Raw genomic sequence first — 24,581 nt, 5'->3', positions numbered from 1 at the left:
CCGCAGCCACACATCGCCACGTACCTTCTACCCTGTTCTACAGACACACGTCACCACGTCCCTTCACCCAATCCGCAGCCACACATCGCCACGTACCTTCTCCTGTTCTACAGACACACGTCACCACGTCCCTTCACCCAATCCTCAGCCACACATCGCCACGTACCTTCTCCTGTTCTACAGACACACGTCACCATGTCCCTTTACCCATTCTGCAGCCACACACTGCCACGTCCCTTCTACCCTGTTCTACCAACACACGTCAGCACGCACTTTCTACCCCGTTCTACAGACATGTCACCACGCACTTTCTACCCCTTTCTACAGACATGTCACCACGCACTTTCTACCCCTTTCTACAGACATGTCACCACGCACTTTTTACCCTGTTCTACAGACACATGTCACCACGCACTTTCTACACATTCCGCAGCCACACATCATCTGCCTTCTAAACCCTGTTCTACAGATACACATCACGACACTTTCTACCCCACTCTACAGACACACGTCACCACGCACTTTCTAACATTCTACAGACACACGTCACCACGCACTTTCTAACGTTCTACAGACACACGTCACCAAGCACTTTCTAACGTTCTACAGACACACGTCACCATGCACTTTCTAACGTTCTACAGACACACGTCACCACGCACTTTCGACCCATTCTGCAGCCACACATTGCCACATACCTTCTACCCTGTTCTACAGACACACATCACCACACAGTTTCTACTGGTTCTACAGACACACGTCATCATGCACTTTCTACCCATTCTACAGACACACATTCTACAGACACACATCAAGCACTTTCTGCCCGTTCTACACACGTCATCACACACTTTCTACCATTCTGTAGCCACACGTCGCCATGTACCTTCTCCCGTTCTGCAGACACACATCACCACGCACTTTCTACCCTGTTCTACAGACACAAATTGTCATGCACTTTCTACCCCATTCTCAAGACACACATCATCACACACTTTCTATCCGTTCTGCAGACACACATCGCCACACACTTTCTACTCGGTTCGGCTCCCTTCGGTTCTGCTACCCTATGAACCTATCTGCCTTTCCTGAGGAAACGGATTTGTCCTTCCCATACAAGCTTCTTCTCTCCCTGCCTCTCCCTGTTGACACAGGATGTATGAGTCCCTATTTCTAGTTATTCAGCAAGTCACTGCTTCTGTGCCCGCCACACGCATATGAATAGCTGTGAAACTGTGTGTGTCCGTATTTCCTCCCAACAATGCCGTCTCTGGGACCAGCAACACTAAGGTGAGCATGCATGGCAATGGTTCCCCAGTCCTTCCCAGAGGGACCACCAGCTACGTTCACAGATGAGTATGCACTGGGAAAGGGAGGGGACATCACACCCCACGGCCTTACAGGTATCAGTGAAGGGAGAACACGCCACAGGCGTCTCTGGCAAGTCAAGTGGGAGAGCACGACGCAAGATTCTGGGACTCTAGAGCCACAGAGAATCACATGACATTAACAACAGCCCCTGATGTGCACAGGGCACTGCACGCCTGCTGACAGTGCGTTCAGAACTGCCCGTCACAAGCTGGGTTCTGCCACTCACTCCAGGGCATGAGGCCGAGTGCACCTGTAAGACGGGGTTGTGCTTTGGGACCGAGCCTGCACGAGCCACCACCAGGGCACCAGCAGCCCACCAAACTCCTCTCTACAGCCACAAAAGGGCCCCTGACGACCACAGATGGCAAAGGGGAAAGCCTGGGCACGGTGAACAGTGGGTCAACTGGGAATGCAGACAAACTCTGCCATCAGCCACTCTCAGGCCAGGACAAGAGGCGCACACATGAAGCAGCTAGAGGTAGGCAGGTATGGAGACTAAGAGCACAGACGACCACCTGCCAAGACCAGTGCTGACTCCTAATATGGCACCGTCCTTGAGAAGACCAGCCAATCACTTGACAGCAAGGTAACTACAATAGACCCTTTGCAGCCTGGAAGGGCCAGCAATTCACTTTTCCAAGAGCAGACCTGCATTCTGCATCTGAGTGTTGCCTTCTCCAGGCCATAGGGCTTCAACAGGCACCACTACCCAACAGCTGGCAGCAGGACCCACTGCACAGGGCCCCACGTAATACCGTATCAGACCAGAGACACTCCCCAGCCTCGGAGGTACACAGCGGGCCCAGGACTACTAGGCCCCCTCCCGGGCTATGTCTCATCCCAGAGTGAACTGAAGCTACAGCTGCTTCCTAGCATTCCTGACTCCTCATTCCTAAGGACCAGCAGGCAAGAAGAGGAGCCCCGCAGGAAGAACGGGGCTCCAGCCACGACTCACGATGGGGTCCGATGGGAAGAGGCCTTTCCCACCAGGCAGAACGGGTGAAACTGCTCTGTAAGCAGCAGGAAAAACAAGACTTCCTTCTTAAGCTGGACAGTACCATGAAAAGGGTGAAGAAAGGCAGGAGGAAGGTGGCTGGCAAGATCAAACAGCTCAATCTGCAGCTCCCAGCGAGACCAACACAGAAGATGAGTGATTTCTCCATTTCCAGCTGAGGTGCCCGGCTCATTTCACTGCGGCTGATTAGACAGTAGGTGCAGCCCACCAAGGGCAAAGCCAAACCAGGGTGGGGAATCACTTCACCCAGGAAGCACAATGGGTTGGGGAACTCCCTCCTCCAGCCAAGGGAAGCCATGAGGAATGGTGCATTCTGGTCCAAATACTATGCTTTTCCCACAGTCTTCGCAACCCGCAGACCAGGAGAGTCCCTCAGGTGTCTACACCACCAGGGCCCTGGGTTTCCAGCACAAAACTGGGCGGCCATTTGGGCAGACACCGAGCTAGCTGCAGGAGTTTTTTTTCATACCCTAGTGGCACCTGGAAAGTCAGCGAGGCAGAACTGTTCACTCCCCTGGAAACGGTGCTGAAGCCACGCAGCCAAGTGGTCTAGCTCAGTCGATCCAACCCCCAGAGCCCAGCAAGCTAAGATCCACTGGCTTGAAATTCTCACTGCCAGTACAGCAGTCTAAAGTCTACCCGGGGTGCTCGAGCTTAGTGGGAGGAGGAACGTCCACCATTACTGAGGACTGAGTAGGCGGTTTTTCCCTCACAGTGTAAACAAAGCCTCCAGGAAGTTCTAACTGGGTGGAGACCTCCACATCTCTGCAAAGCCGCTATAGCCAGACTGCCTCTCTAGATTCCTCCTCTCTGAGCAGGGAGGGCATCTCTGAAAGAAAGGTAGCAGCCCCAGTCAGGGGCTTATACATAAAACTCCCATCTCCCTGGGACAGAGCACCTAGGGGAAGAGGCAGCTATGGGTGCAGCCTCAGCAGACTTAAACATCACCGCCTGCTGGCTCTGAAGAGAGCAGTAGATCTCCCAGCACAGCACTCGGGCTCTGCTAAGGGACAGACTGCCTCAAGTAGGCCCCTGACCCCCGTGCCTCTTGACTAGGAGACACCTCCCATCGGGGGTCAACAGACACCTCACACAGGAGAGCTCCGGCTGACACCTGGAGGGTACCCTTCCGGGACGAAGCTTCCAGAGGGAGGAAGAGGAAGCAATCTTTGCTGTTCTGCAGCCTCTGCTGGTGACACCCAGGCAAACAGGGTTTGGAGTGGACCTCCAGCAAACTGCAGCAGACCTGTAGCAAAGGGACCTGACTTTTAGAAGGAAAACTAACAAACGGAAAGGAATAGCATCAACATCAACAAAAAAGACGTCCACACAAAAACCCCATCCGAAGGTTACCATCAAAAACCAAAGACAGATAAATCCACGAAGATGAGAAATAACCAGTGCAAAAAGGTTGAAAATTCCAAAAACCAGAATGCCTCTTCTCCTCCAAAGGATCACAACTCCTTGCCAGCAAGGGAACAAAGCTGGACAAAGAATGTGTTTGACAAATTGACAGAAGTAGGCTTCAGAAGGTGGGTTATAACAAACTCCTCTGAGCTAAAGAAGCATGTTCTTACCCAATGCAAGGAAGCTAAGAACCTTGAAATAAGGTTAGAGGGATTGCTAACTAGAATAACCAGTTTAGAGAAGAACACAAATGACCTGATGGAACTGAAAAACACAGCACGAGAACTTCATGTAGCAAACACAATTATCAATAGCCGAATTGATCAAGTGGAAGAAAGGATAGATTGAAGATCAACTTAATGAAATAAGGCATGAAGACAAGATTAGAGAAAAAAGAATGAGAAGGAACAAACAAAGCCTCCAAGAAATATGGGACTATGTGAAAAGACCAAACCTACATTTGACTGATGTACCTGAAAGTGACGGGGAGAATGGAACCAAGTTGGAAAACAAACTTCAGGATATTATCCAGGAGAACTTCCCCAACCCAGCAAGACAAGCCAACATTCAAATTCAGGAAATACAGAGACCACCACAAAGATACTCCTCCAGAAGAGCAACCCCAAGACACATAATCATCAGATTCACCAAGGTTGAGATGAAGGAAAGAACGTTAAGGGCAGCCAGAGAGAAAGGTCGGGTTACCCACAAAGGGACACCCATCAGACAAACAGCAGATCTCTCTGCAGATACCCTAAGACACAAGAGATTGAGGGCCAATATTCAACATACTTAAAGAACATAATTTTCAACTCAATTTCATATCTAGCCAAACTAAGCTTCATAAGCGAAGGAGAAATAAAATCCTTTACAGACAAGCAAATGCTGAGAGATTTTGTCACCTCCAGGCCTTACAAGAGCTCCTAAAGGAAGCATTAAACATGGAAAGGAAAAACCGGTACCAGCCACTGCAAAAACATCCCAAATTGTAAAGACCATCGACACTATCTATGAAGAAACTGCATCAACTAACGGGCAAAATAACCAGCTAGCATCATAATGACAGGATCGAATTCACGCGTAACAATGTTAAACCTTAAATGTAAATGGGCTAAATGCCCCAATTAAAAGACACAGACTGGGCTGGGCGCGGTGGCTCACACCTGTAATCCCAGCACCTTGGGAGGCTGTGGCAGGTGAATCACCTGGGGTCGGGAGTTCAAGACCAGCCTGACCAACATGGAGAAATTCCATCTCTACTAAAAATACAAAATAAGCCAGGCATGGTGGCACATGCCTTTACATAATCCCAGCTACTCGGGAGGCTGAGGCAGGAGAATCACTTGAATCCAGGACGCGGAGGCTGCAGTGAGCCAAGACCACGCCATTGCACTCCAGCCTGGGCAACAAGAGCAAAACTCCATCTCAAAAAAATAAATAAATAAAAAGACAGACTGCAAATTGGGTAAAGAGACAAGACCCATCAGTATGCTGTATTCAGGAGACCCATCTCATGTATAAAGACACACAAAAACTCAAAATAAAGGGATGAAGGAATATTTACCAAGCAAATGGAAAGCAAAAAAAAAGCAAGAGGTGCAATCCTAGTCTCTGATAAAACAGACTTTAAAGCAACTAAGATCAAAAAAGACGAAGAAGGGCATTATTACATAATAGTAAAGGGATCAATGCAACAAGAAAAGCTAACTATCCTAAACATATATGCACCCAATACAGGAGCACCCAGATTCATAAAGCAAGTTCTTAGAGACCTAGAAAGAGACTTAGACTGCCACACAATAATAGTAGGAGACTTTAACACCCCACTGTCAATACTAGACAAATCAATGAGACAGAAAATTAACAACAATATTCAGGACTTGAACTCAGTTCTGGATCAAGCAGATCTAATAGGCATCTACAGAACTCTCCACCCCAAATCAACAGAATATACATTCTTCTCAGCACCACGTAGCACTTACTCTAAAATTGACCACGTAATTGGAAGTAAAACACTCCTCAGCAAATGCCAAAGAATGAAAATCATAACAAACAGTCTCTCAGACCACAGTGCAATCAAATTAGAACTCAGGATGAAGAAACTCACTCAAAACCGCACAACTACATGGAAATCGAACAACCTGCTCCTGAATGACTACTGAGTAAATAACTAAATTAAGGCAGAAATAAAGAAGTTCTTTGAAACAAAGGAGAACAAAGAGATAACGTACCAGAATCTCTGGGACACAGCTAAGGCAGTGTTTAGAGGGAAATTTATAGCACTAAATGCCCATATCAGAAAGCTGGAAAGATCTGAAATCGACACCCAAACATCACAATCGAAAGAACCAGAAAAGTGAGAGCAAAGAAATTCAAAAGCTAGCAGAAGACAAGAAATAACTAGGATCGGAGCAGAACTGAAGGAGATAGAGACATGAAAAACCCTTCAAAAAAAGCAATGAATCCAGGAGCTGGTTTTTTGAATTAACAAACTAGACTGCTAGCCACACTAATAAAGAAGAAAAGAGAGACGACTCAAATAGATACAAAAAAAATGATAAAGGGGATATCACCATTGATCCCACAGAAATACAAACTACCATCAGAGAATACTACAAACACCTCAGTGCAAATAAACTAGAAAATCTAGAAAAAAATGGATAAATTCCTGGACACATATACCCTCCCAAGACTAAACCAGAAAAAGTCAAATCCCTGAATAGACCAACAAGTTCTGAAATTAAGGCAGTAATAGCCTACCAACCGAAAAAAGCCCAGGAACAGACGGATTCACAGCCAAATTCTACCAGAGGTACAAAGAGGAGCTGGTACCATTCCTTCTGAAACTATTCCAAACAATAGAAAAAGAGGAAATGCTTCCTAACTCATTTTATGAGGCCAGCATCATCCTGATGCCAAACCCCGGCAGAGACACAACAACAAAAAAGAAAATTTCAGGCCAATATCCCTGATGAACATCGATGCAAAAATCCTCAATAAAATACTGGCAAACCGAATCCAGCAGCACATCAGAAATCTTATCTACCACGATCAAGTTGGCTTCATCCCTGAGATGCAGGGCTGGTTCAACATACACAAATCAATAAATGTAATCCATCACATAAACAGAGCCAGTGACAAAAACCACATGATTATCTGGATAGATGCAGAAAAGATCTTCAATAAAATTCAACACCCCTTCACGCTAAAAACTCTCAATAAACTAGGTACTGATGGAACGTATCTCAAAATAGTAAGAACTATTTATGACGAACCCAGAGCCAACATCATACTGAATGGGCAAAAGCTGGAAGTAAAACTGGTACCAGACAAGGAATGCCCTCTCTCATCACTCCTATTCAACATAGTATTGGAAGTTCTGGCCAGGGCAATCAGGCAAGAGAAAGAAATAAAGGGTATTCAGATAGGAAGAGAGGAAGTCAAACTGTCTCTGTTTGCAGATGACATGATAGTATATTTAGAAAACCCCAGGCCGGGCGCGGTGGCTCAAGCCTGTAATCCCAGCACTTTGGGAGGCCGAGACGGGTGGATCACAAGGTCAGGACATCGAGACCATCCTGGCGAACACGGTGAAACCCCGTCTCTACTAAAAAAATACAAAAAACTAGCCGGGCGAGGTGGCGGGCGCCTGTAGTCCCGGCTACTCGGGAGGCTGAGGCAGGAGAATGGCGTAAACCCGGGAGGCGGAGCTTGCAGTGAGCTGAGATCCGGCCACTGCACTCCAGCCTGGGCGACAGAGCTAGACTCCGTCTCAAAAAAAAAAAAAAAAAAAAAAAAAGAAAACCCCATTGTCTCAACCCAAAATCTCCTTAAGCTGATAAGCAACTTTAGCAAGTCTCAGGATACAAAAATCAATGTGCAAAAATCACAAGCATTCCTATACACCAATAACAGATTAACAGAGTACACCAATAACAGATTAACAGAGAGCCAAATCATGAGTGAACTCCCATTCGCAACTGCTACAAAGGAAACAAAATACCAAGGAATACAACTTACAAGGGATGTGAAGGACCTATCAAGGAGAACTACAAACCACTGCTCAAAGAAATAAGAGAGGAGACAAACAAATGGAAAAACATTCCATGCTCATGGATAGGAAGAATCAGTATCGTGAAAATGGCTATACTGCCCAAAGTAATTTACAGATTCAATGCTATCCCCATCAAGCTACCATCAACTTTCTTCACAGAATTAGAGAAAACTACTTTAAATGTCATACGAAACCAAAAGAGAGCCCTCATAGCCAAGACAATCCTAAAGAAAAAGAACAAAGCTGGAGGCATCACGCTACCTGACTTCAAACTATACTACAAGGCTACAGTAACCAAAACAGCATGGTACCGGTACCAAAACAGATATATAGACCAATGTAACAGAACAGAGGCCTCAGAAATAATGCCACACATCTACAACCATCTGATCTTTGACAAATCTGACAAAAACAAGCAATGGGGAAAGGATTCCCTATTTAATAAATGGTGCTGGGAAAACTGGCTAGCCATATGTAGAAAGCTGAAACTGGATCCCTTCCTTACAGCTTATACAAAAATTAAGTCAAGATGGATTAAAGACTTAATTAAACATAAGACCTAAAACCATAAAAAACCTAGAAGAAAACCTAGGCAATACCATTCAGGACACAGGCATGGGCAAAGACTTCAAGACTAAAACATCAAAAACAATGGCAACAAAAGCCAAAATTGACAAATGAATCTAATTAAACTAGAGAGCTTCTGCACAGCAAAAGAAACTATCATCAGAGTGAACAGGCAACCTACAGAATGGGAGAAAATTTTTGCAATCTATCCATCTGACAATAGGCTAATATCCAGAATCTACAAGGAACTTAAAACAAATCTACAAAAACAAACAAACAAACAACCCCACCAAAAAGTGGGCAAAGGATTTGAACAGATACTTCTCAAAAGAAGATGTTTATGCGGCCAACGAACATAGGAAAAAAAGTTCATCATCACTGGTCATTAGAGAAATGAAAATCAAAACCACAATGAGATACCATCTCATGCCAGTCAGAATGGCGATATTAAAAAGTCAGGAAACAACAGATGCTGGTGAGGCTGTGGAGAAATAGGAACACTTTTACACTGTTGGTGGGAGTGTAAATTAGTTCAACCATTGTGGAAGACACTGTGGCGATTCCTCAAGGATCTAGAAACTGAAATACCATTTGACCCAGCAATCCCATTACTGGGTATATACCCAAAGGATTATAAATCATCCTACTATAAAGACACATGCACACGTTATGTTTACTGCAGCACTATTCATAATGGCAAACACTTGGAACCAACCTAAATTCCCATCTGGATAAAGAAAATGTGGCACATACACACCATGGAATACTATGCAGCCATAAAAAAAAAAAGGATGAGTTCATGTCCTTTGCAGGGACATGGATGAAGCTGGAAACCATCATTCTCAGCAAACTAACACAGGAACAGAAAACCAAACACCGCATGTTCTCACTCATAAGTGGGAGTTGAACAACGAGAACACATGGACACAGGGAGGGGAACATCACACACTGGGGCCTGTCAGGGGGTGGCGGGGGCTAGGAGAGGGAGAGCATTAGGAAAAATACCTAATGTAGATGATGGGTTGATGGGTGCAGCAAACCACCATGGCATGTGTATACCTATGCAACCAACCTGCAGGTTCCACACAAGTATCCCAGAACAGGTGAGGGGAGGGGAAGAGGAGAAGAGAGGAAGGGGGAGGGGGAAGGGAGGGGAGGCGGAGGAGGGGAGGAGTGAAGGGAAGCCAGAGAGGATGGAGCAGTGGAGAGGGTATGGCAGTCATGAAGGCATCAAACGAGGAAAGCCTATTCTACCTTAAATGCAAGAAGAACAGAAACTAATCTGAAAACAGGAGTTAGCAATAGCCTTGACTTAGGGCTAACCTCAATTAAAATGAAGGAAGCAAGTTTAACAGCACTACAGTGTTTCTTGCTATAAGATGGAATAGTTACGGCAGAAGAAGAGTTGGGAAGGAAAGTAAGTCCAGGGATGAAAAATTAGTTCAAGGTCACCCATGAGGAAACGAGGTGACTTAAGAACATTCTAACAGCAAGGTAACCCAGTTCTAAGCTTTTTGCCATTACTCTTTCTTATTGTAAAATAGCACGCATGCACGCACACACACACACACACACACACACACAAACTGCATAAAATATACATAGAGCTTAACGAATAATTATAAAGCAAAATCCAGGTAACCACCACTTGGGTCCAGAAGAGAGAAAGTCACCAGTCTGCCAAGAGCACCCAACATGCCCAATGAACCACTGCTTTTTACCCCCCTACACACACACATGCACATATACACCCCCTGGAAAACACAGTGGAGTTCTGCCTGCTCTCCAGTCTGTCCATGTGATTCTGTGCCTTCATTATCAGGAGCATCTTCCTTGCAGCTGCTCGTGGCTGTGGCTCACACATGCCCAGTGCTGTACAGCATCTTGTGGCATGGACATAGAACAATGCACCCCTCTGACTGCAGAGGCACATTTGGGAGCTTCTTTCTAGCTATTATGAGCAGAGCTGCTCTGAGCATCCTTTCCCTGTGTCCTGATGCCCAAGTACCAAGTTTCCCTGGGGATACACCACAGGAATGGGCTTGCTGAGCCAGAGGGCAGACAACCCACAGGACTGGGTAACACACCCAACAGCTTCAGAGGCTGCTCCGAGTAACACTCTCGCCAGCAGTGGTGAAAGGTGCGCTCTCAGACACTCTCCCATACCTGGTCCCGTTCTACCATTCTGCCACAAATAGATCGGGAGGATACATACACACACAGATGCTCCTCAGCTTACAGTGTGGTAATGACCCAATAAACCCATCGTAAAATGAAAATATCAGTGAGTAGAAAACACACCGAATACACTTAACCGAGCAAACATCACAGCTTAGCCCAGGCGCCTTCAGTGTGCTCAGAACACTGACATCAGCCTACAGCCGGGAGAAATCTAACACACAGCCTGTTTTAGAATAAAGTGCTGAATATCTCGTGTAATTTACTGAATGCTGTACTGACAGTGAAAAACAACATGGTCATAGGGCATGGGAAGCACGGTTTCCACCGAACATGCATCACTTTTGCACCACTGTGAATCTGAAAAATCTTAAGCATTATAAGCTGCAGGCCGTCTGGGTGTCATCTTTAATTTGCATATCCTTGATGATTGATGCTAAGCAGCGTTTCATAAATCAGTTAGGCACATGGGGTCCCACTCTCATCAAGTATTTGTTCTTTTGCCTTTTTTTTCTGTTGGTTCTTCTTTTTTCTTACTGCTATGAATGAGCTCTTTATATATTCTGGATCCTAGCTCTTTACTACATGCACTGCAAGTACCTTTTCCCCGTCTATGGTTATTAATAGTTGGGTTGTTTTTTTTTTTAATTATCTCTATCATCTTTCAAGGAAAAGAAGGTCCAAACTTTAATGTGGTTGAATTTGCAATCTTTTCCTTTGTGCCTAATACTTTCATATTCTTTGTAAGAAATAATTTCTTAATCCAAGGTTATGAAGATATTCTTCTATATTATCTCCTTAAAACTTTCTAGATTGTCGCGCCTGGCAGATTATTTTAATCTGTAGTAAACAGCTTTTTTTCCAGTTTGTTCATTCTGGTGGTGAGAACAGCCATCCTGGAACTTTTAAGAGTTGTGCAATTTTTAGAGCTGTGATTCGTAACTGAATAGCTCATCAAAATCACTTAGAAAGTCTTTCCCCAAACTCTCACGCTCGTCCCTGGGATTCTGACTCCACAGGGCAAGGCAAGGCCCAGGGCTGTGCAGCTGTACAGAGCTCTTCCAAGAACTCGGCTGTGCGAGAAACAAGGACCCACTGGAGAGCACTTTCTGATGCTCTGTCTGCGCTCTCAAGGAAACCGCTGCCAACCTGAGGAATATCTGTCACTCACCGTCTTTCAGCTCCTGAACATCCCTGGGCTGAACAAAATCTGGCTTGACATTCTCAAACCACCAAAAGAGCTCCGCAATAAAAACCATAACATTCGGCTAAAAGACAAAAACAAAACACCAAAGTATGGTAAGTAGTTTATCCACACATGGTTTGAAAACTGCATGCCAAATAATTCGTTATTACCTTCAACACTAAGGGCGCATACAGCATATCTTCCAAGGTGAGATAAAAACATTTATTAAGATACTCATTGGAGAATTCTCTCAGAAGCCGAATATTATACAGACTGTCGGCCATCGACGTTACCTCCTTTAAGCATATATCTAATAGACAAAAAGAAAATCACAATTTATTATAAAGGTATTCTGCTTCAGAAGAGAGAGAGAGACAGAGAAGCATTCTCAACTGAAAACCATTTTATATAAAGGTAGTAATGAAGATAATGACATTGAGAAATGTAGGGAGTATAGGATGTATAACAAATAACACTAAGTATAAAAAGAAAACACTCAAGACAAGTCCAAGAACCTCTCAAGTCTGAATTTGATGGTGAACATCCAGAAAGCATAATAGAAATCGCTCAGATCTCAAGAGTGGGCTTCCAAAACAAACAGCAACAATCACCTTTCGGTTGACAGCAGAGCCCTGCTGTATGTAGCCAGTAAATGTGGAGCCACGTTTCTTCCACCCATCAAAACCCTCTGTTTCCGTGTTTGTAAAGGGCCGGGGGAAGGGAAATGAATAAAAGGTAAAGCATCAGGCTCATCCACGCCCACTCAGTGATAACACAGGAATGTGACTAATCACAAAGATCAAGGACAATGCATAGCCCAAGTCTCCTTCCATGAAGAGGTGGAGACTGGTGGCTATAAGCATCTGCAGGGCAACTTTCCACTGCACACGACTTTGCAGACCCTCCATGGAGGAAGCGCCAGTACGGGCAACAAGTCACAGGACCAAAGAGAACGCCCCTCCCCAGTCTAGGCACCCTGGTGTGGACTCCGGCGGCCCTCAGATAAAGAGCCCTGCGGAGAGCAGGGTGCAGCTCAGGACTCCTTGGGAAGTGACTTGACTTTATTTTGCTTGTAAATATATACATAGTGAAAAAAAATAATTTCAGAAATAACTTTTTACATAAATTTTATTTCTATGGAAAAAACCATTTTCAAGGCTTTAGAAGTGCGTACAAACTGGACCCACAGCATCCAGAGTCATTCATGAATTCTGTCCTCCTCAGTCACCTAAGCAGATTCATTCTCAAAAGAAACCTTTAGAGCTGAGGAACTGCGCACACTTACACCGCTAAGGATGTTTCCTTTGCTACAGTTCTGACCATCAAATGTTAACGTCTTATGGGCTTCAGATCTTTTCTTTTAGAACTAAAACAGCCGAAATCATCTCCATCTCCAAAGGGAACCATTCTCCCAACGCTGCCGCGAACCTTCCCACTCCTGAGTATTCTACATTGTCTGCATCCACAAGTAACACACAGTGTTTGTCTCAGCCTTGAGAAACTTACATTAATGGTACCAGGCTATGCCTTATTTTAGCAGCCAGTTTTTCCCCCAAAACTCAGTATGATGTTTGCAAACAGATCTATGTTGATATGGGGAGACTTCCGTCACTCATCTTGACCGCTATGTGGTCCTCCACGATTTCTCACCATTACGACAAATGCTGCCATCACAAAGTTTGCATGTGCTGTCTACGCGTGTAAAGACGGGTGTTGCCCAGGCATACTCCGAGAGGGGACTCACTGGGCCACAAGCTAGGCACGCCCTCCTGCGTCACCTCGCAACGCCCTTCTGCGTGGTTGTGCCGAGCTCCAGTCCCACCAACGGCACTCCACGGCTCGTCCCTTCCCACCTGCACCTCAGAACGGAGGGGTGTGAGCACCTCCTTCTCAAAGAGCATGCCTCTGACGACTGGTGTGTTTTACCTTTTCACGGTTACTGGCCACGAAGGGTCCTCTCCTGTGGGCCCTGTCCGTATCGGCCTTGGGCTGTGCATCTTTTTCTTACCGATTCTGGAATCCTTTATGGATTGTGATTACGAAAGGACTGGGTAACAGTCCTTCATCAGGCCACATGTGCTGCAAATATTTTCAATGGGTACAGTTTATCATTTCATTTTGTTTATGATGTGCTTTTGTCACAGGAAAGTTTTACATTTTCATATGGTTGCATTTCACAATCTTTTCTATTGGTGCTTTTTATAATTTCGGCAATCCATCTCACGAACATCATAAAAGTATTTTCCTTTATCTTCTCAAAATTCTTAAATTTTACTTCTCAGGTTCACATCTTTACTCCGAGGAAGGGGCGTTTCTGGCTCAGGTGGGGTGGGGTTTTATGGCACTTTCCCATAGAGATGTCAATGCCGCCATGTTCTTGGCCAGCCAGTGTGGCTCCCCTCGGTGAGGCCACCTCAAAGGCACCAGATTCCCTGCAAAGCATCTCTTTTCTCAGTTCTACAAGTGGTTCATTCATCTGGTCCATGTGACTGTCCCGGAACCACACTGTCTTTGGTAATGTAAAGTTAAGCAAAACTTGGTATTTTTAGGGCACATACCCCGCACATTCTTTTTTTTTTTTGAGACGAAGTCTTGCTCTGTTGCCCAGGCTGGAGTGCAGTGGCCGGATCTCAGCTCACTGCAAGCTCCGCCTCCCGGGTTTGCGCCATTCTCCTGCCTCAGCCTCCCGAGTAGCTGGGACTACAGGCGCCCACCGCCTCGCCTGGCTAGTTTTTTGTATTTTTAGTAGAGACGGGTTTCACTGTGTTAGCCAGGATGGTCTCGATCTCCTGACCTCGTGATCCGCCCGTCTCGGCCTCCCAAAGTGCTGGGATTACAGGCTTGAGCCACCGCGCCTGGCCTAATACCCCGCACATTCTTATCCTACAAAACTACTCAGCTAAAATCTGGGACAATTTAAGCAACAAAATAAAAATGAAAGTAATGAATTATGACCTATTGAATAAAGTAAGATCCATGATGCCATCCAGATATAAACAAACACATGAATAAAGAAGCAAGCAAGTCGGGCAAATGCGGACAAGATGGGAAGACGCACTGAGGCTGGAAGCCATCCGCAGGTGGAGAGACCAGCAGGTGAGAATCTGATGAGAAACGTGATATTCACAGTCCAGAGCCTCTCCCCACAAATTACTACTGCATTATAAAGCAAAAACAGCAAGCTTAGAAGCGGGGAAGGCCAGCACATGCCACCTGCACCAAGGGGTGAAGCTGGAGTCACCAACACGGAGAAGTCCCAGGACTATGCCCCTGGGGTGACACGCTGGGAGGACACACCGCAAGGAAACTCCAGACAAACACATCAAGGGCCACTACTCACAACCTTACTCTTCTAAAACATCAAGAGTCAAGAGAAGTAAAGGCTGGAAACGACTCCAGGTGAAGGGAAACTATGAGGGGACGCTGGGCCAAGCAGGGGCTCCTGGGTAGCTGAGCGAGTCTGGACCAGGCTGGGGATCTGTGTGCCAACGTTAGCTTTCCCAGCTTTTGCTGTGTTACTCTCAAATGGCTGAGACAGACAGAGAGTAACACAATCCAAGAGAATTTCTGCATTGCCTTGTTAATATCTGTGAAGACAAAAGTATTCACTGGACTGGCAACAAGTTTTCAGAACAATCTGGAGAAAACACAAGTTTTAATACGGACTGGGGATCTAAGAACACTTGTTTCAATCTTCTCCCAAGAGAAATAGAAAAATGTATGGATTTTCCTCGCCTCTTTTCCGCTGCACTCACTCCCAAGTGCCTCCCAGTTCTCACATGACAAGAGAATGCTCATACGGAGTGGGCACTGAAGTGCAGGGCAGGGGTACAGGGCAGCCCTGGCTACGGCTCCGCTACCTGCCCCCTGCCAGGCTCAGAGAACCCGCTCTGTCAGGACACAAAGGCACTGCTGCTCCTGGGCCTTCACTGGAACTGCACCTGCCACGGGTGGGGTCAAAAGTCTATGAGGTCCAATCAAGTCCCTACGAGGCCCAGAGCCACCATGAGAAGGGGGCAGTGACTGCCCACAAGTGATTCCCTGCCCCTACTGAGATGACCACAGAAATGTGTTCAATTTGTGCTAATATTTTACATAGGATTTTCAATCTATACGAACATGGAAAGCCAGCCTAGAATTTCCTCTCATAGTCTACTCGGTGTCAGGGAATAATCCCCTCTTTCGGGCCACTCCATCTTTTCCTATTATCTAGGACACGGGACCTAACACAGGAGCTGACAACTCCTTGAGAGTCTGGAGAAACGCCCCAGGAAGAAGCTGGTCCCTGTGGATGCATTTGTTGACTCCTGAGTCCGTTTTCTTTGTAGTTATGGGTCTATTTAGACTGCCCACCACTTTTGGCTTCAAAGAAGATTGCCCATTTTGTCTAACATTTCAAACACATATGGCACACAAATATTCTCAGTATTTTTATTTTAGTAGCTGCTATACATGTATTCTTGATCAATCTTTCCAGATTATCTATTTTATTAATTCTTTAAAACAATAAGCTTTTAGTTTTACATAATTTTGGAATTTTTTCTACTTTATTCACTTTTTGCTGTTAAATTTGCCAAAACTTTTTTTTTTTTTTTTTTTTAAGAGCAGGTCTCACTCTGTCGTCTGGAGTGCAGTGGCACAATGACAGCTCCTTGTGGCGTCAGCCTCCTGAGCTCAAGTGATCCTCCTGTCTCAGCCTCCTGAGTACCTGGGACTACAGGTGCACGTCAACCAGGCCAAGCTAACTTCTTAATTTTTGGGGTCTCATTATGTTGCCCAGGCTGGTCTTGAACTCCCTGCCTCAGCCTCCCAAAGTGCTAGAATTACAGGCATAAGCTACCACATCGAGCAAATTTGCCAATTTTTTTTTAACTTTTATTTTAGGTTTGGGAGGGTACATATGAAGGCTTGTTACATAGGTAACCTCATGTCACAGGGGTTTGTTGTACAAACTATTTCATCACCCACGAATTAAGTCCAGTACCCAACAGTTATCTTTTCTGCTTCTCTCCCTCCTCCCACCCTCCACCCTCAAGGAGATCCCAGTGTCTTGTGTTTCCTTCTTTGTGTTCTTAAGTTCTTATCATTTAGCTCCCACTGTTTTCTTTGAGATGGAGCCTCACTCTGTCACCCAGGCTGGAGTGCAGTGGCGTGATCTCAGCTCACTGCAACCTCCACCTCCTGGGTTCAAGCAATTTTCCTGCCTCAGCTTCCCGAGTAGCTGAGACTACACGTGTGCACCACCACGCCCAGCTAATTTTTGTATTTTTAGTAGAGACGGGTCTCACCATGTTGGCCAGGCTGGTCTCGAACTCCTGACCTCTGGTGATCTGCCCACCTTGGCCTCCCAAAGTGCTGGGATTACAGGCGTGAGTCGTTGCGCCTGGCCTTAGCTCCCACTTCTTAAGTGAGAACACACAGTATTTGGTTTTCTGTTCCTCTGTTAGTTTGCTAAGGATAATGGCTTCCAGCTCCATCCACATTCCTGCTAAAGACATGATCACAATCTTTTCTATAGCTGCATGCCAAAATTTTAAAATTTTTATTTTACTTTAAGAAGCTGGCTGGGCTCATGCCTGTAATCCCAGCACTTTGGAAGGCCAAGGCGGGAAGACCACCTGAGGTCAGGAGTTCGAGACCAGCCTGGCCAACATGGTGAAACCCCATCTCTACTAAAAATATTTAAAAATCGGCCAGGCGTGATGGTGCGTGACTATAGTCCCAGCTACTTGGGAGGCTGAGACACAAGAATTGCTTGAATCTGGGTGGTGACAGAGGTTGCAGTGAGCAGAGATCGGGCCACTGCACTCCAGCCTGGGCAACCAAGCAAGACTTCATCTCAATTGAAAAAAAAAAAAGCCAAACTATTTGTTTTGAAAAGCTTAAGAGAAATAGGTCTCTGCCTATATTAGTCCATTTTCACACTGCTGATAAAGACATACCTGAGACTGGGCAATTTACAAAAGAAAGAGGTTTATTGGACTTACAATTCCACGTGGCTGGGGAGGCCTCACCATCATGGCGGAAGATGAAAGGTACATGTCACGTGGCGGCGGCAAGAGAGAGAATGAGAGCCAAGCGAAATGGGTTTCCCCTTATTAAACCATCAGATCTCGTGAGATTTACTCACTACCACGAGAACAGCAGGGAGGGAACCGCCCCTGTGATTCAATTATTTCCCACCAGCTCCCTCCCACAGCGCATGGGAATTATGGGAGTACCATTCAAGAAGAGATTTGGTTGGGGACACAGAGCCAAACCTTATCACTGCCCGTTCCACTCCTTCTGCCTGTGGCCTTGGTAAGAGAACATGCAGCCCCACCCCCTACCCTATCACTAAAAGACTACAGCCCACTGTCACAGCAGACAACAACCACAGTGCAGGTGGTCCTCTGTGTGCCTCCCCAGCCTCTCTCCCCAGTGGCCACACAGCAGAGGATGTGTGATTAAACCCAGACTGAGTCTCTGTACACCATAACTATGTAACCATCTTCCACAGCTGGGCTACACAGTATCTCTACTTATACTCCTTGGACAACTCTTCATTTTTCCTGGATTTAATACTTGGCTCAGTTATTCACCTATGTTATTGCCTCTGGGCCACACAGGCCAACTGCCTTCTACTGATCTGTGCCTCTGTCCCATGTTCCTGGCCCATCTATGGGAAGGCTGGCACTGCGGATTTTGGCCCGAGCCTCCCTCCACCTTCTCTTCAGGATGGTGCGCATGGGCATGCTCCCCGGCACTGGAAAGGCACCACCCAGTCATCTTCCTTCCAGGACTGTGGCTGAGGAATCTGGTGTCACTGGGGCTGCCTGCCTTGTGTGTAACCCGCTTGGTCTCTCCACAGTTATTTGGGATCTCCTCTTTCCCAGGGGTTCCGGAGTTCATCATGGTATGCTTTGCCATGGCCCTTCTTCAGGAATCCTGCTGGCCACCCAGTGGGTCCTTCCTACTTGCCACTCATGTCCTTGGGACATTTTTCTGCATTTTATGTTGACTGAGTTCTTTTCTCCTACTTTCTCCTCTCTTTCTTCGTAGACTGATCCTTATTTTTCTATCTTTTTTCCCTTATTTCCCATCTCTTTGCTTTTCTGGCTCTACTTTCTGGGAGATTTCTTCAACTCTGTCTCTAGCACTTCAGTGGCTCTCCCATCTTAGCACCAAAGATTTCCTTCCCAAGAACTGGTTTTCAGGGGCTCTTCAGAATTCTCCAAACAAGCTGTAGCACTCCAACAGCTGTTCTAAGTCTGATGATTCTGTACATACTTATGTGCCACTATCTTGCAGACATCGCTTCCCAGAGTCCTGCTGTTAGTTCTGAGGTCCAAACCCTCTCATCTCTTAACATTTTCTGCTGCTCACCTGCACCATCTCTGTTGATTTGGGTTCTCATTCAGGTCAGTGGCTTTCCTCAAATGTCAGGAATCTTTGGCTGCCGCTCCTCGTAAGGAGTGAGTCACTGTGGGTCTTTTTCCTGAGGCCGATTTCTGCAGAGAAGAATCCTTCCCCTTGCTGCATGTGGGGCAGGTCTGCATCATGGAGTCAAGCAAGAGAAATGGTGGCTTCTGGGGCAGGGTGCACCAGGAGGAGAACCAGTCTCACCTTCAAGTGTGAAGAATTTTACACAAAAGCCCTGATTTCAGTGTCACCTCATCCCTGCCTGCACCTGGGGTCTGAGGCTAGAGTTTATCTGGCTCAGTTCTCCTCAAGGGTGTCCCACATCTACCAAGGGCGTGTGAGGAGAAAGGCACCAGAAGCAAAGCGAACCAGAGCTCTCACTTCTGGAGACCAACTTTCAAAGAATCCACCCCAGGCACTGCTGTCCACCAGCATCCTTGGTGCTCCATTCTGCTGTCCAGGGTCCTACAGGATGAGCCTCTTTGCTTCCCCAGCTTGACACCCACCCCTCCTCCGCTTTGCTTTTTTTTTTTTTTAATTACTTCTCCATTAGTAGACTTGTTCAGAGTCCAAATATATCCTAGTTTCATCCAAAACGGAATCTGCAATTCAGTTCCTTATTCTCCTTGTTTGGGAGTGACTTCTGACTAACAGAAATGGACAGAAAACCGCCCTTCATTTCTCCTTCAACTTTTTTTGGGTTTATTTCTATGTTCTTTTTCTGATAACAAATACCTACTCAACACCAACTGGCCCCAAACACAATTTCAGATGACTGGGATACATCAGTGAGCAAAACAGGTAAAACTGCCCTGCTAAGCTCACACTAGCAAGGACCACTACGTTTTCCCCTATGGTCCATGAAATATTTAAATGTCTTCTCTGGCTTCCAGGCACTCAATCTTTAAGATTTTAGAATAACTGTGCGTTTGTCAGGGTTCTCCAGACAGAAAGAACCAACAGGACATACGAGAGAAGTTTGCTCACATGATCACAAAGACAGAGCAATCCCACGACAGGCCAACTGCAAGCTAGAGACTCAGGGGTGGCAGCATGCCTGGGTCCAAGTCTGGAAGCCTCAGAGCCAGTGAAGCTGATGTGCAGCCCCCAGGCCAAGGCCAAAGGCCTAAAATCCCCCAGGAGGCCATGGTACAAGTCCCAGAGTCTAAAAGCCAAAAAACCTGGAGCGTGATGTCCAAGGACAGGAAGAGAGAAGGTGCCCCACTCAGGAAGGGAGAGAGAGCAGAGAGGGAGAGTCCCCCTTTTCCGCCCACATTGAGGGCAGGTCCTCCTTTCTCGAGCCACTGACTCATACCCATCACCCCTGGAAAAACCCTCAGAGAGACACCCAGAAACAGTGCTTCACCAGTCACCTAGGGATCTCTTAATCCAGTCAAATTCACACCTGAAATGAACCATCATTAATTCACAGGCAGGAAAAGAGGCTGCATCTTCTAGTTGGTGAATTCTCACTTGACCTCACTGTGGAGAATGTACTGGTTCTTTGGGATCTGCTGCAGTCTCACCTGTGGCCTTAATCGACTGCACGTTTTATAAAGGCTCCCATGCTTGTCTTTACTGTCTGTTGCATGTTTTATAAAGACTCCAGTGCTTGTCTTTACTGTCTGTAAGTGAGCAGATTCCACAGTGGCTGGTGCACTGGATAAAGCCTGAAGTCCTCTATAGCCTTACAAAATTGTCTGCTTTATCAATCAGTTTCTGTTACCTAAGTCAGCAATGTGGCTCTGTCCATTTCTCCTTGTAACTCTGCCATTTTTTTTTGTTTGTTTGTTTGCTTTGAGACAGAGTCTCACTCTGTCGCCCAGGCTGGAGTGCAGTGGCGCAATCTCGGCTCACTGCAAGCTCTGCCTCCCGGGTTCACGCCATTCTCCTGCCTCAGCCTCCGGAGTAGCTGGGACTACAGGCCCCCGCCACCTCGCCCGGCTAATTTTCTGTGTTTTTAGTAGAAACAGCGTTTCAACGTGTTAGCCAGGATGGTCTCGATCTCCCAACCTAATGACCCATCCACCTCGGCCTCCCAAAGTGCTAGGATTACAGGCGTGAGCCACTGCACCTGGCCATAACGTTGCCATTATTTAAAATCCATTTTGATGTTCTGCTCTTAGATATAATGAGTTTCAATACAGTCATACCTTCCCGTAAACTGTTCACATGATTATAATTGGTAATGACCCTGTATCCTTAGCAATTCGCTCTGTCTTAAGATCCCCAACAGACATACAGGGCAGGCAGCACACAATGAAGGAAAAGTCAAATTTACGAACTAGAAGGTAGACTTCAGAAAGCATCCAGGGCCAGATGCGGTGGCTCACATGGAATCCCAGCACTTTGGGAGGCCAAGGCAAGCAGATCACTTGAACCCAGGAGTTCAAGACCAGCCCGGGCAACATGGCAAAACCCTATCTCCACACACACACACAAAAAAATACAAAAGTTAGCCAGGCACGGTTGTAAGTGCCTGTAGTCCTGGCTACTCAGGAGGTTGACGTGGGATAATCACCTGAGCCTGAGAAGTCAAGGCTGCAGTGAACCATGATCACACCACTGTACTCCAGCCAGGGTGACAGAGTGAGTGAGACGTTGTCTCCAAAATAAATAAATAAATAAAATAAAAGGCATCCAGAACTCAGCAGGGAGAATGTAAGAGATGAACACATAAAAGAAGGTCCCATGGCCAGGCGTGGTGGCTCACGTCTGTAATCCCAGCACTTTGGGAGGCCAAGGCAGGTGGATCACCTGAGGTCAGGAGTTCAAGACCAGTCTGGCCAACATGGTGAAACCCCCATCTCTACTAAAACTACAAAAATTAGCTGGGTGTGGTGGCGGACACCTGTAATCCCAGCTACTTGGGAGGCTGAGGTGGGAGAATCTCTTGAACCTGGGAAATGGGAGGTTGCAGTGAGTCACGATCACGCAGTTGCATTCCAGCCTGGGTGACAGAGCAAGACTCTGCCTCAAAAAAAAAAAAAAAAGTGCCAAGATAAGACCTGGGGGATGAAGAAAATCGCAACACAGCTGAAGACTCCATCCCCTATCTCCTGTCTTCTTTAATATGTCTAGTTCTCCTTTTATGTCCATCATTTTAAACATCCTGTTATCTTTCACCCATGTCCTGGTGCCAAATGAGCTGCAGTACCTGCTTTCCCTGCATGGTTTCTGACTTCTCAGAGTTCGTCTTTCAGCAGGGGTTCTTCTCAATGGGCAGCCAGCATCCCCCGGCTCATGGAAATGTCCCTGTATAGCCAAGCTGTGCTTTATCCCTGCCAGGGTCCATGAACTTCACTAGTCCTAGACTACTTGTTGCACTAACGTTCAACCGACATTCCCACACCACATGGGTGACACACATCTCAACCGTCCTCTGATCCACCGTGTACCCAAGAGCTGCATTTCCTCCTTAAAGAGCTTCTCCTCCACATCCCCAGAGCCAAGGGCATCTGTCAGGCCTCCTTGGTTCACTCCTGGGCAGTAGGTGGAGTTTTCCAGTCCTCTTCCCAAGAGGTCCCAGTTACGGCTCCTGACAGCACACAGGCCCAGGGCCAAACGAACATGGAAACTCAGGCCCAGGGGCCCCGGGGCACCTACCTGTCCTCCACTGAGTTTTCACTCAATGACAGAGATCATCTCCTGGTACCTGAGGCTCTCTCCTTCTTCCTTTTTTTTTTTTTTTTTTTTTTTTTTGAGACAGAGTCTTGCTCTGTCGCTCAGGCTGGAATGCAGTGGTGCAATCTCGGCTCACCACAGTGTCTGCCTCCTGGGTTCAGACAATTCTCCTGTCTCAGCCTCCCGAGTAGCTGGGACTACAGGCACGTGCCACCACGCCTGGCTAATTTTTAGTAGAGACGGGGTTTTGCCCCGTTGGTCAGGCTGGTCTCTAACTCCTGACCTCAGGTGATCCACCTGCCTTAGCCTCCCAAAGTGCTGCGATTACAGGTATGAGCCACCGTGCCCAGCCTCTTCCTTTAAGTGCAGCTATATATTTGTGAAACTGTTTTGTCTAAAAAACTATATTTTCTAGCACTTTTACGATCAGCAGGAATAAGATCAATGTCAGCTCAATGTACCCAGCACCTGAAGTCCAACACAAATGCTTCCATATTAGTTCGGGGGGCACCTCCTGGCCTGGTATCTGCCTACTTCAGCATGAAGGGTGCTTAGCAAAACCTAAATCAGAATTCATGCTCCCCCTGGTCCCTGTCCAGACACCCACTGTCGTGCCGGTGACAGTCATTCACTGTCTCTCTCCTCGTTGTTAGGCTGTAAACACCTGGAGGGAGATATGCTGTCATTGGAACATCCCCAACACCAAGCGTGGGGCAGTTGTTCATAAATGGTTCATAAACAGACTCAATTTTGCATTAATTTTCCCATCCTCAAACTAAGTTCTAGATGATTTAAATCAGTTGAGGAAGGATTTACAAAAGCTACCAATTCTGAGACATAGGTAAAGTCACAAATACTTTCACACATTACTCAAATACTTTCAAGTACGATTTCTCTCTCCCTCTCCACCACCCCCCGCCCCTGCCCCGGGCTAAGGTGATCCTCTCTCCTTAGCCTCCCGAGTAGCTGGGACCACAGGCGTGCGCCACCACACCCGGCTAATTTCAAAGTGCAGTTTTGTCATCAGATAAAATGCAGGTTAAGTATGAGGACATCATCCCCCAATTTTTTCATCTATAGGCTAACATCCCCATTTATATTAAGGATTCCATTTTCTTTCTCTCTTTTTTTTTATATGTGGATTAATGTACACTATAATTTTCTTTTAAGCCTTTCGGGTCTGTTTCAGGGAAGCGTTCTCCACTCACCATCCAGTTTCATCTGCTCTGGGCAGTAATAGTGAACCACAGCTAAGAGAGCAGCACCATCACTGCCGTCTCTCATCAAATCCTCCAACAACGGGAAGTAGGGTGACTGCCTAGCAGAAAGGTGCTCTCGTCGATAGCGGACCTGCAGTTGATAAAAGGAAAACGGTCTCTGCATGTGATGTCTCTTCACTACCATATATGTTACAGGCACACTGTTAGATCGAGAATTAATATAATGCCTAACAGACAACATGGAGAACAATTGCAATCATCTAGAAAAAGTTAGAAACGTCTGGATTACGTACTTTGCCTGGAACATATATGTCAAGATCCAAGGAGCTGGGCTTCATGGCTACACTGGGTAACAGCAACTACTTGCTAGCAATACCAGAGCCAGTCTACTCTAAACTGACCTGGAAGCAGAGGCTGCCACTAGTGCAGGCACACACGGGAAAGGAGACAGAACACACACCTACACTACCGAAAGCCGACGTACTAGACACTAACGAGAAACAAGTTAAATGGTGAACATCCTGACGCTAAGAAGACCCAAGTTACTGTTACTTTTCT

At 46.4% G+C, this 24,581-nt stretch overlaps 1 protein-coding gene across 5 annotated transcripts in view; it reads right to left on the bottom strand.

Moving 5' to 3' along the window:
- The window catches only part of CAMSAP1 (calmodulin regulated spectrin associated protein 1), a 98,251-nt gene that overhangs the window by 27,934 nt on the left and 45,736 nt on the right, over positions 1–24,581 (bottom strand). For 4 of the 5 annotated variants that reach the window (XM_033238585.1, XM_033238586.1, XM_033238584.1 and 1 more), the window contains 3 exons: positions 24,012–24,153; positions 11,949–12,088; positions 11,764–11,860 (listed from right to left, as the gene is read on the bottom strand). In XM_033238585.1, coding sequence (XP_033094476.1) covers positions 11,764–11,860; positions 11,949–12,088; positions 24,012–24,153 — 379 coding nt within the window. The remainder of the gene's footprint in view (positions 1–11,763; positions 11,861–11,948; positions 12,089–24,011; positions 24,154–24,581) is intronic. The other variant, XM_033238588.1, reaches the window with a different exon arrangement.

This window comes from Trachypithecus francoisi, unplaced genomic scaffold, assembly GCF_009764315.1.
Source record: "Trachypithecus francoisi isolate TF-2019V2 unplaced genomic scaffold, Tfra_2.0 Lachesis_group16, whole genome shotgun sequence".
Taxonomy (NCBI): Eukaryota; Metazoa; Chordata; class Mammalia; order Primates; family Cercopithecidae; genus Trachypithecus; species Trachypithecus francoisi.
Note: the sequence above shows the minus strand (reverse complement) of the source record. Positions and strands in the feature narration are given on the sequence as shown.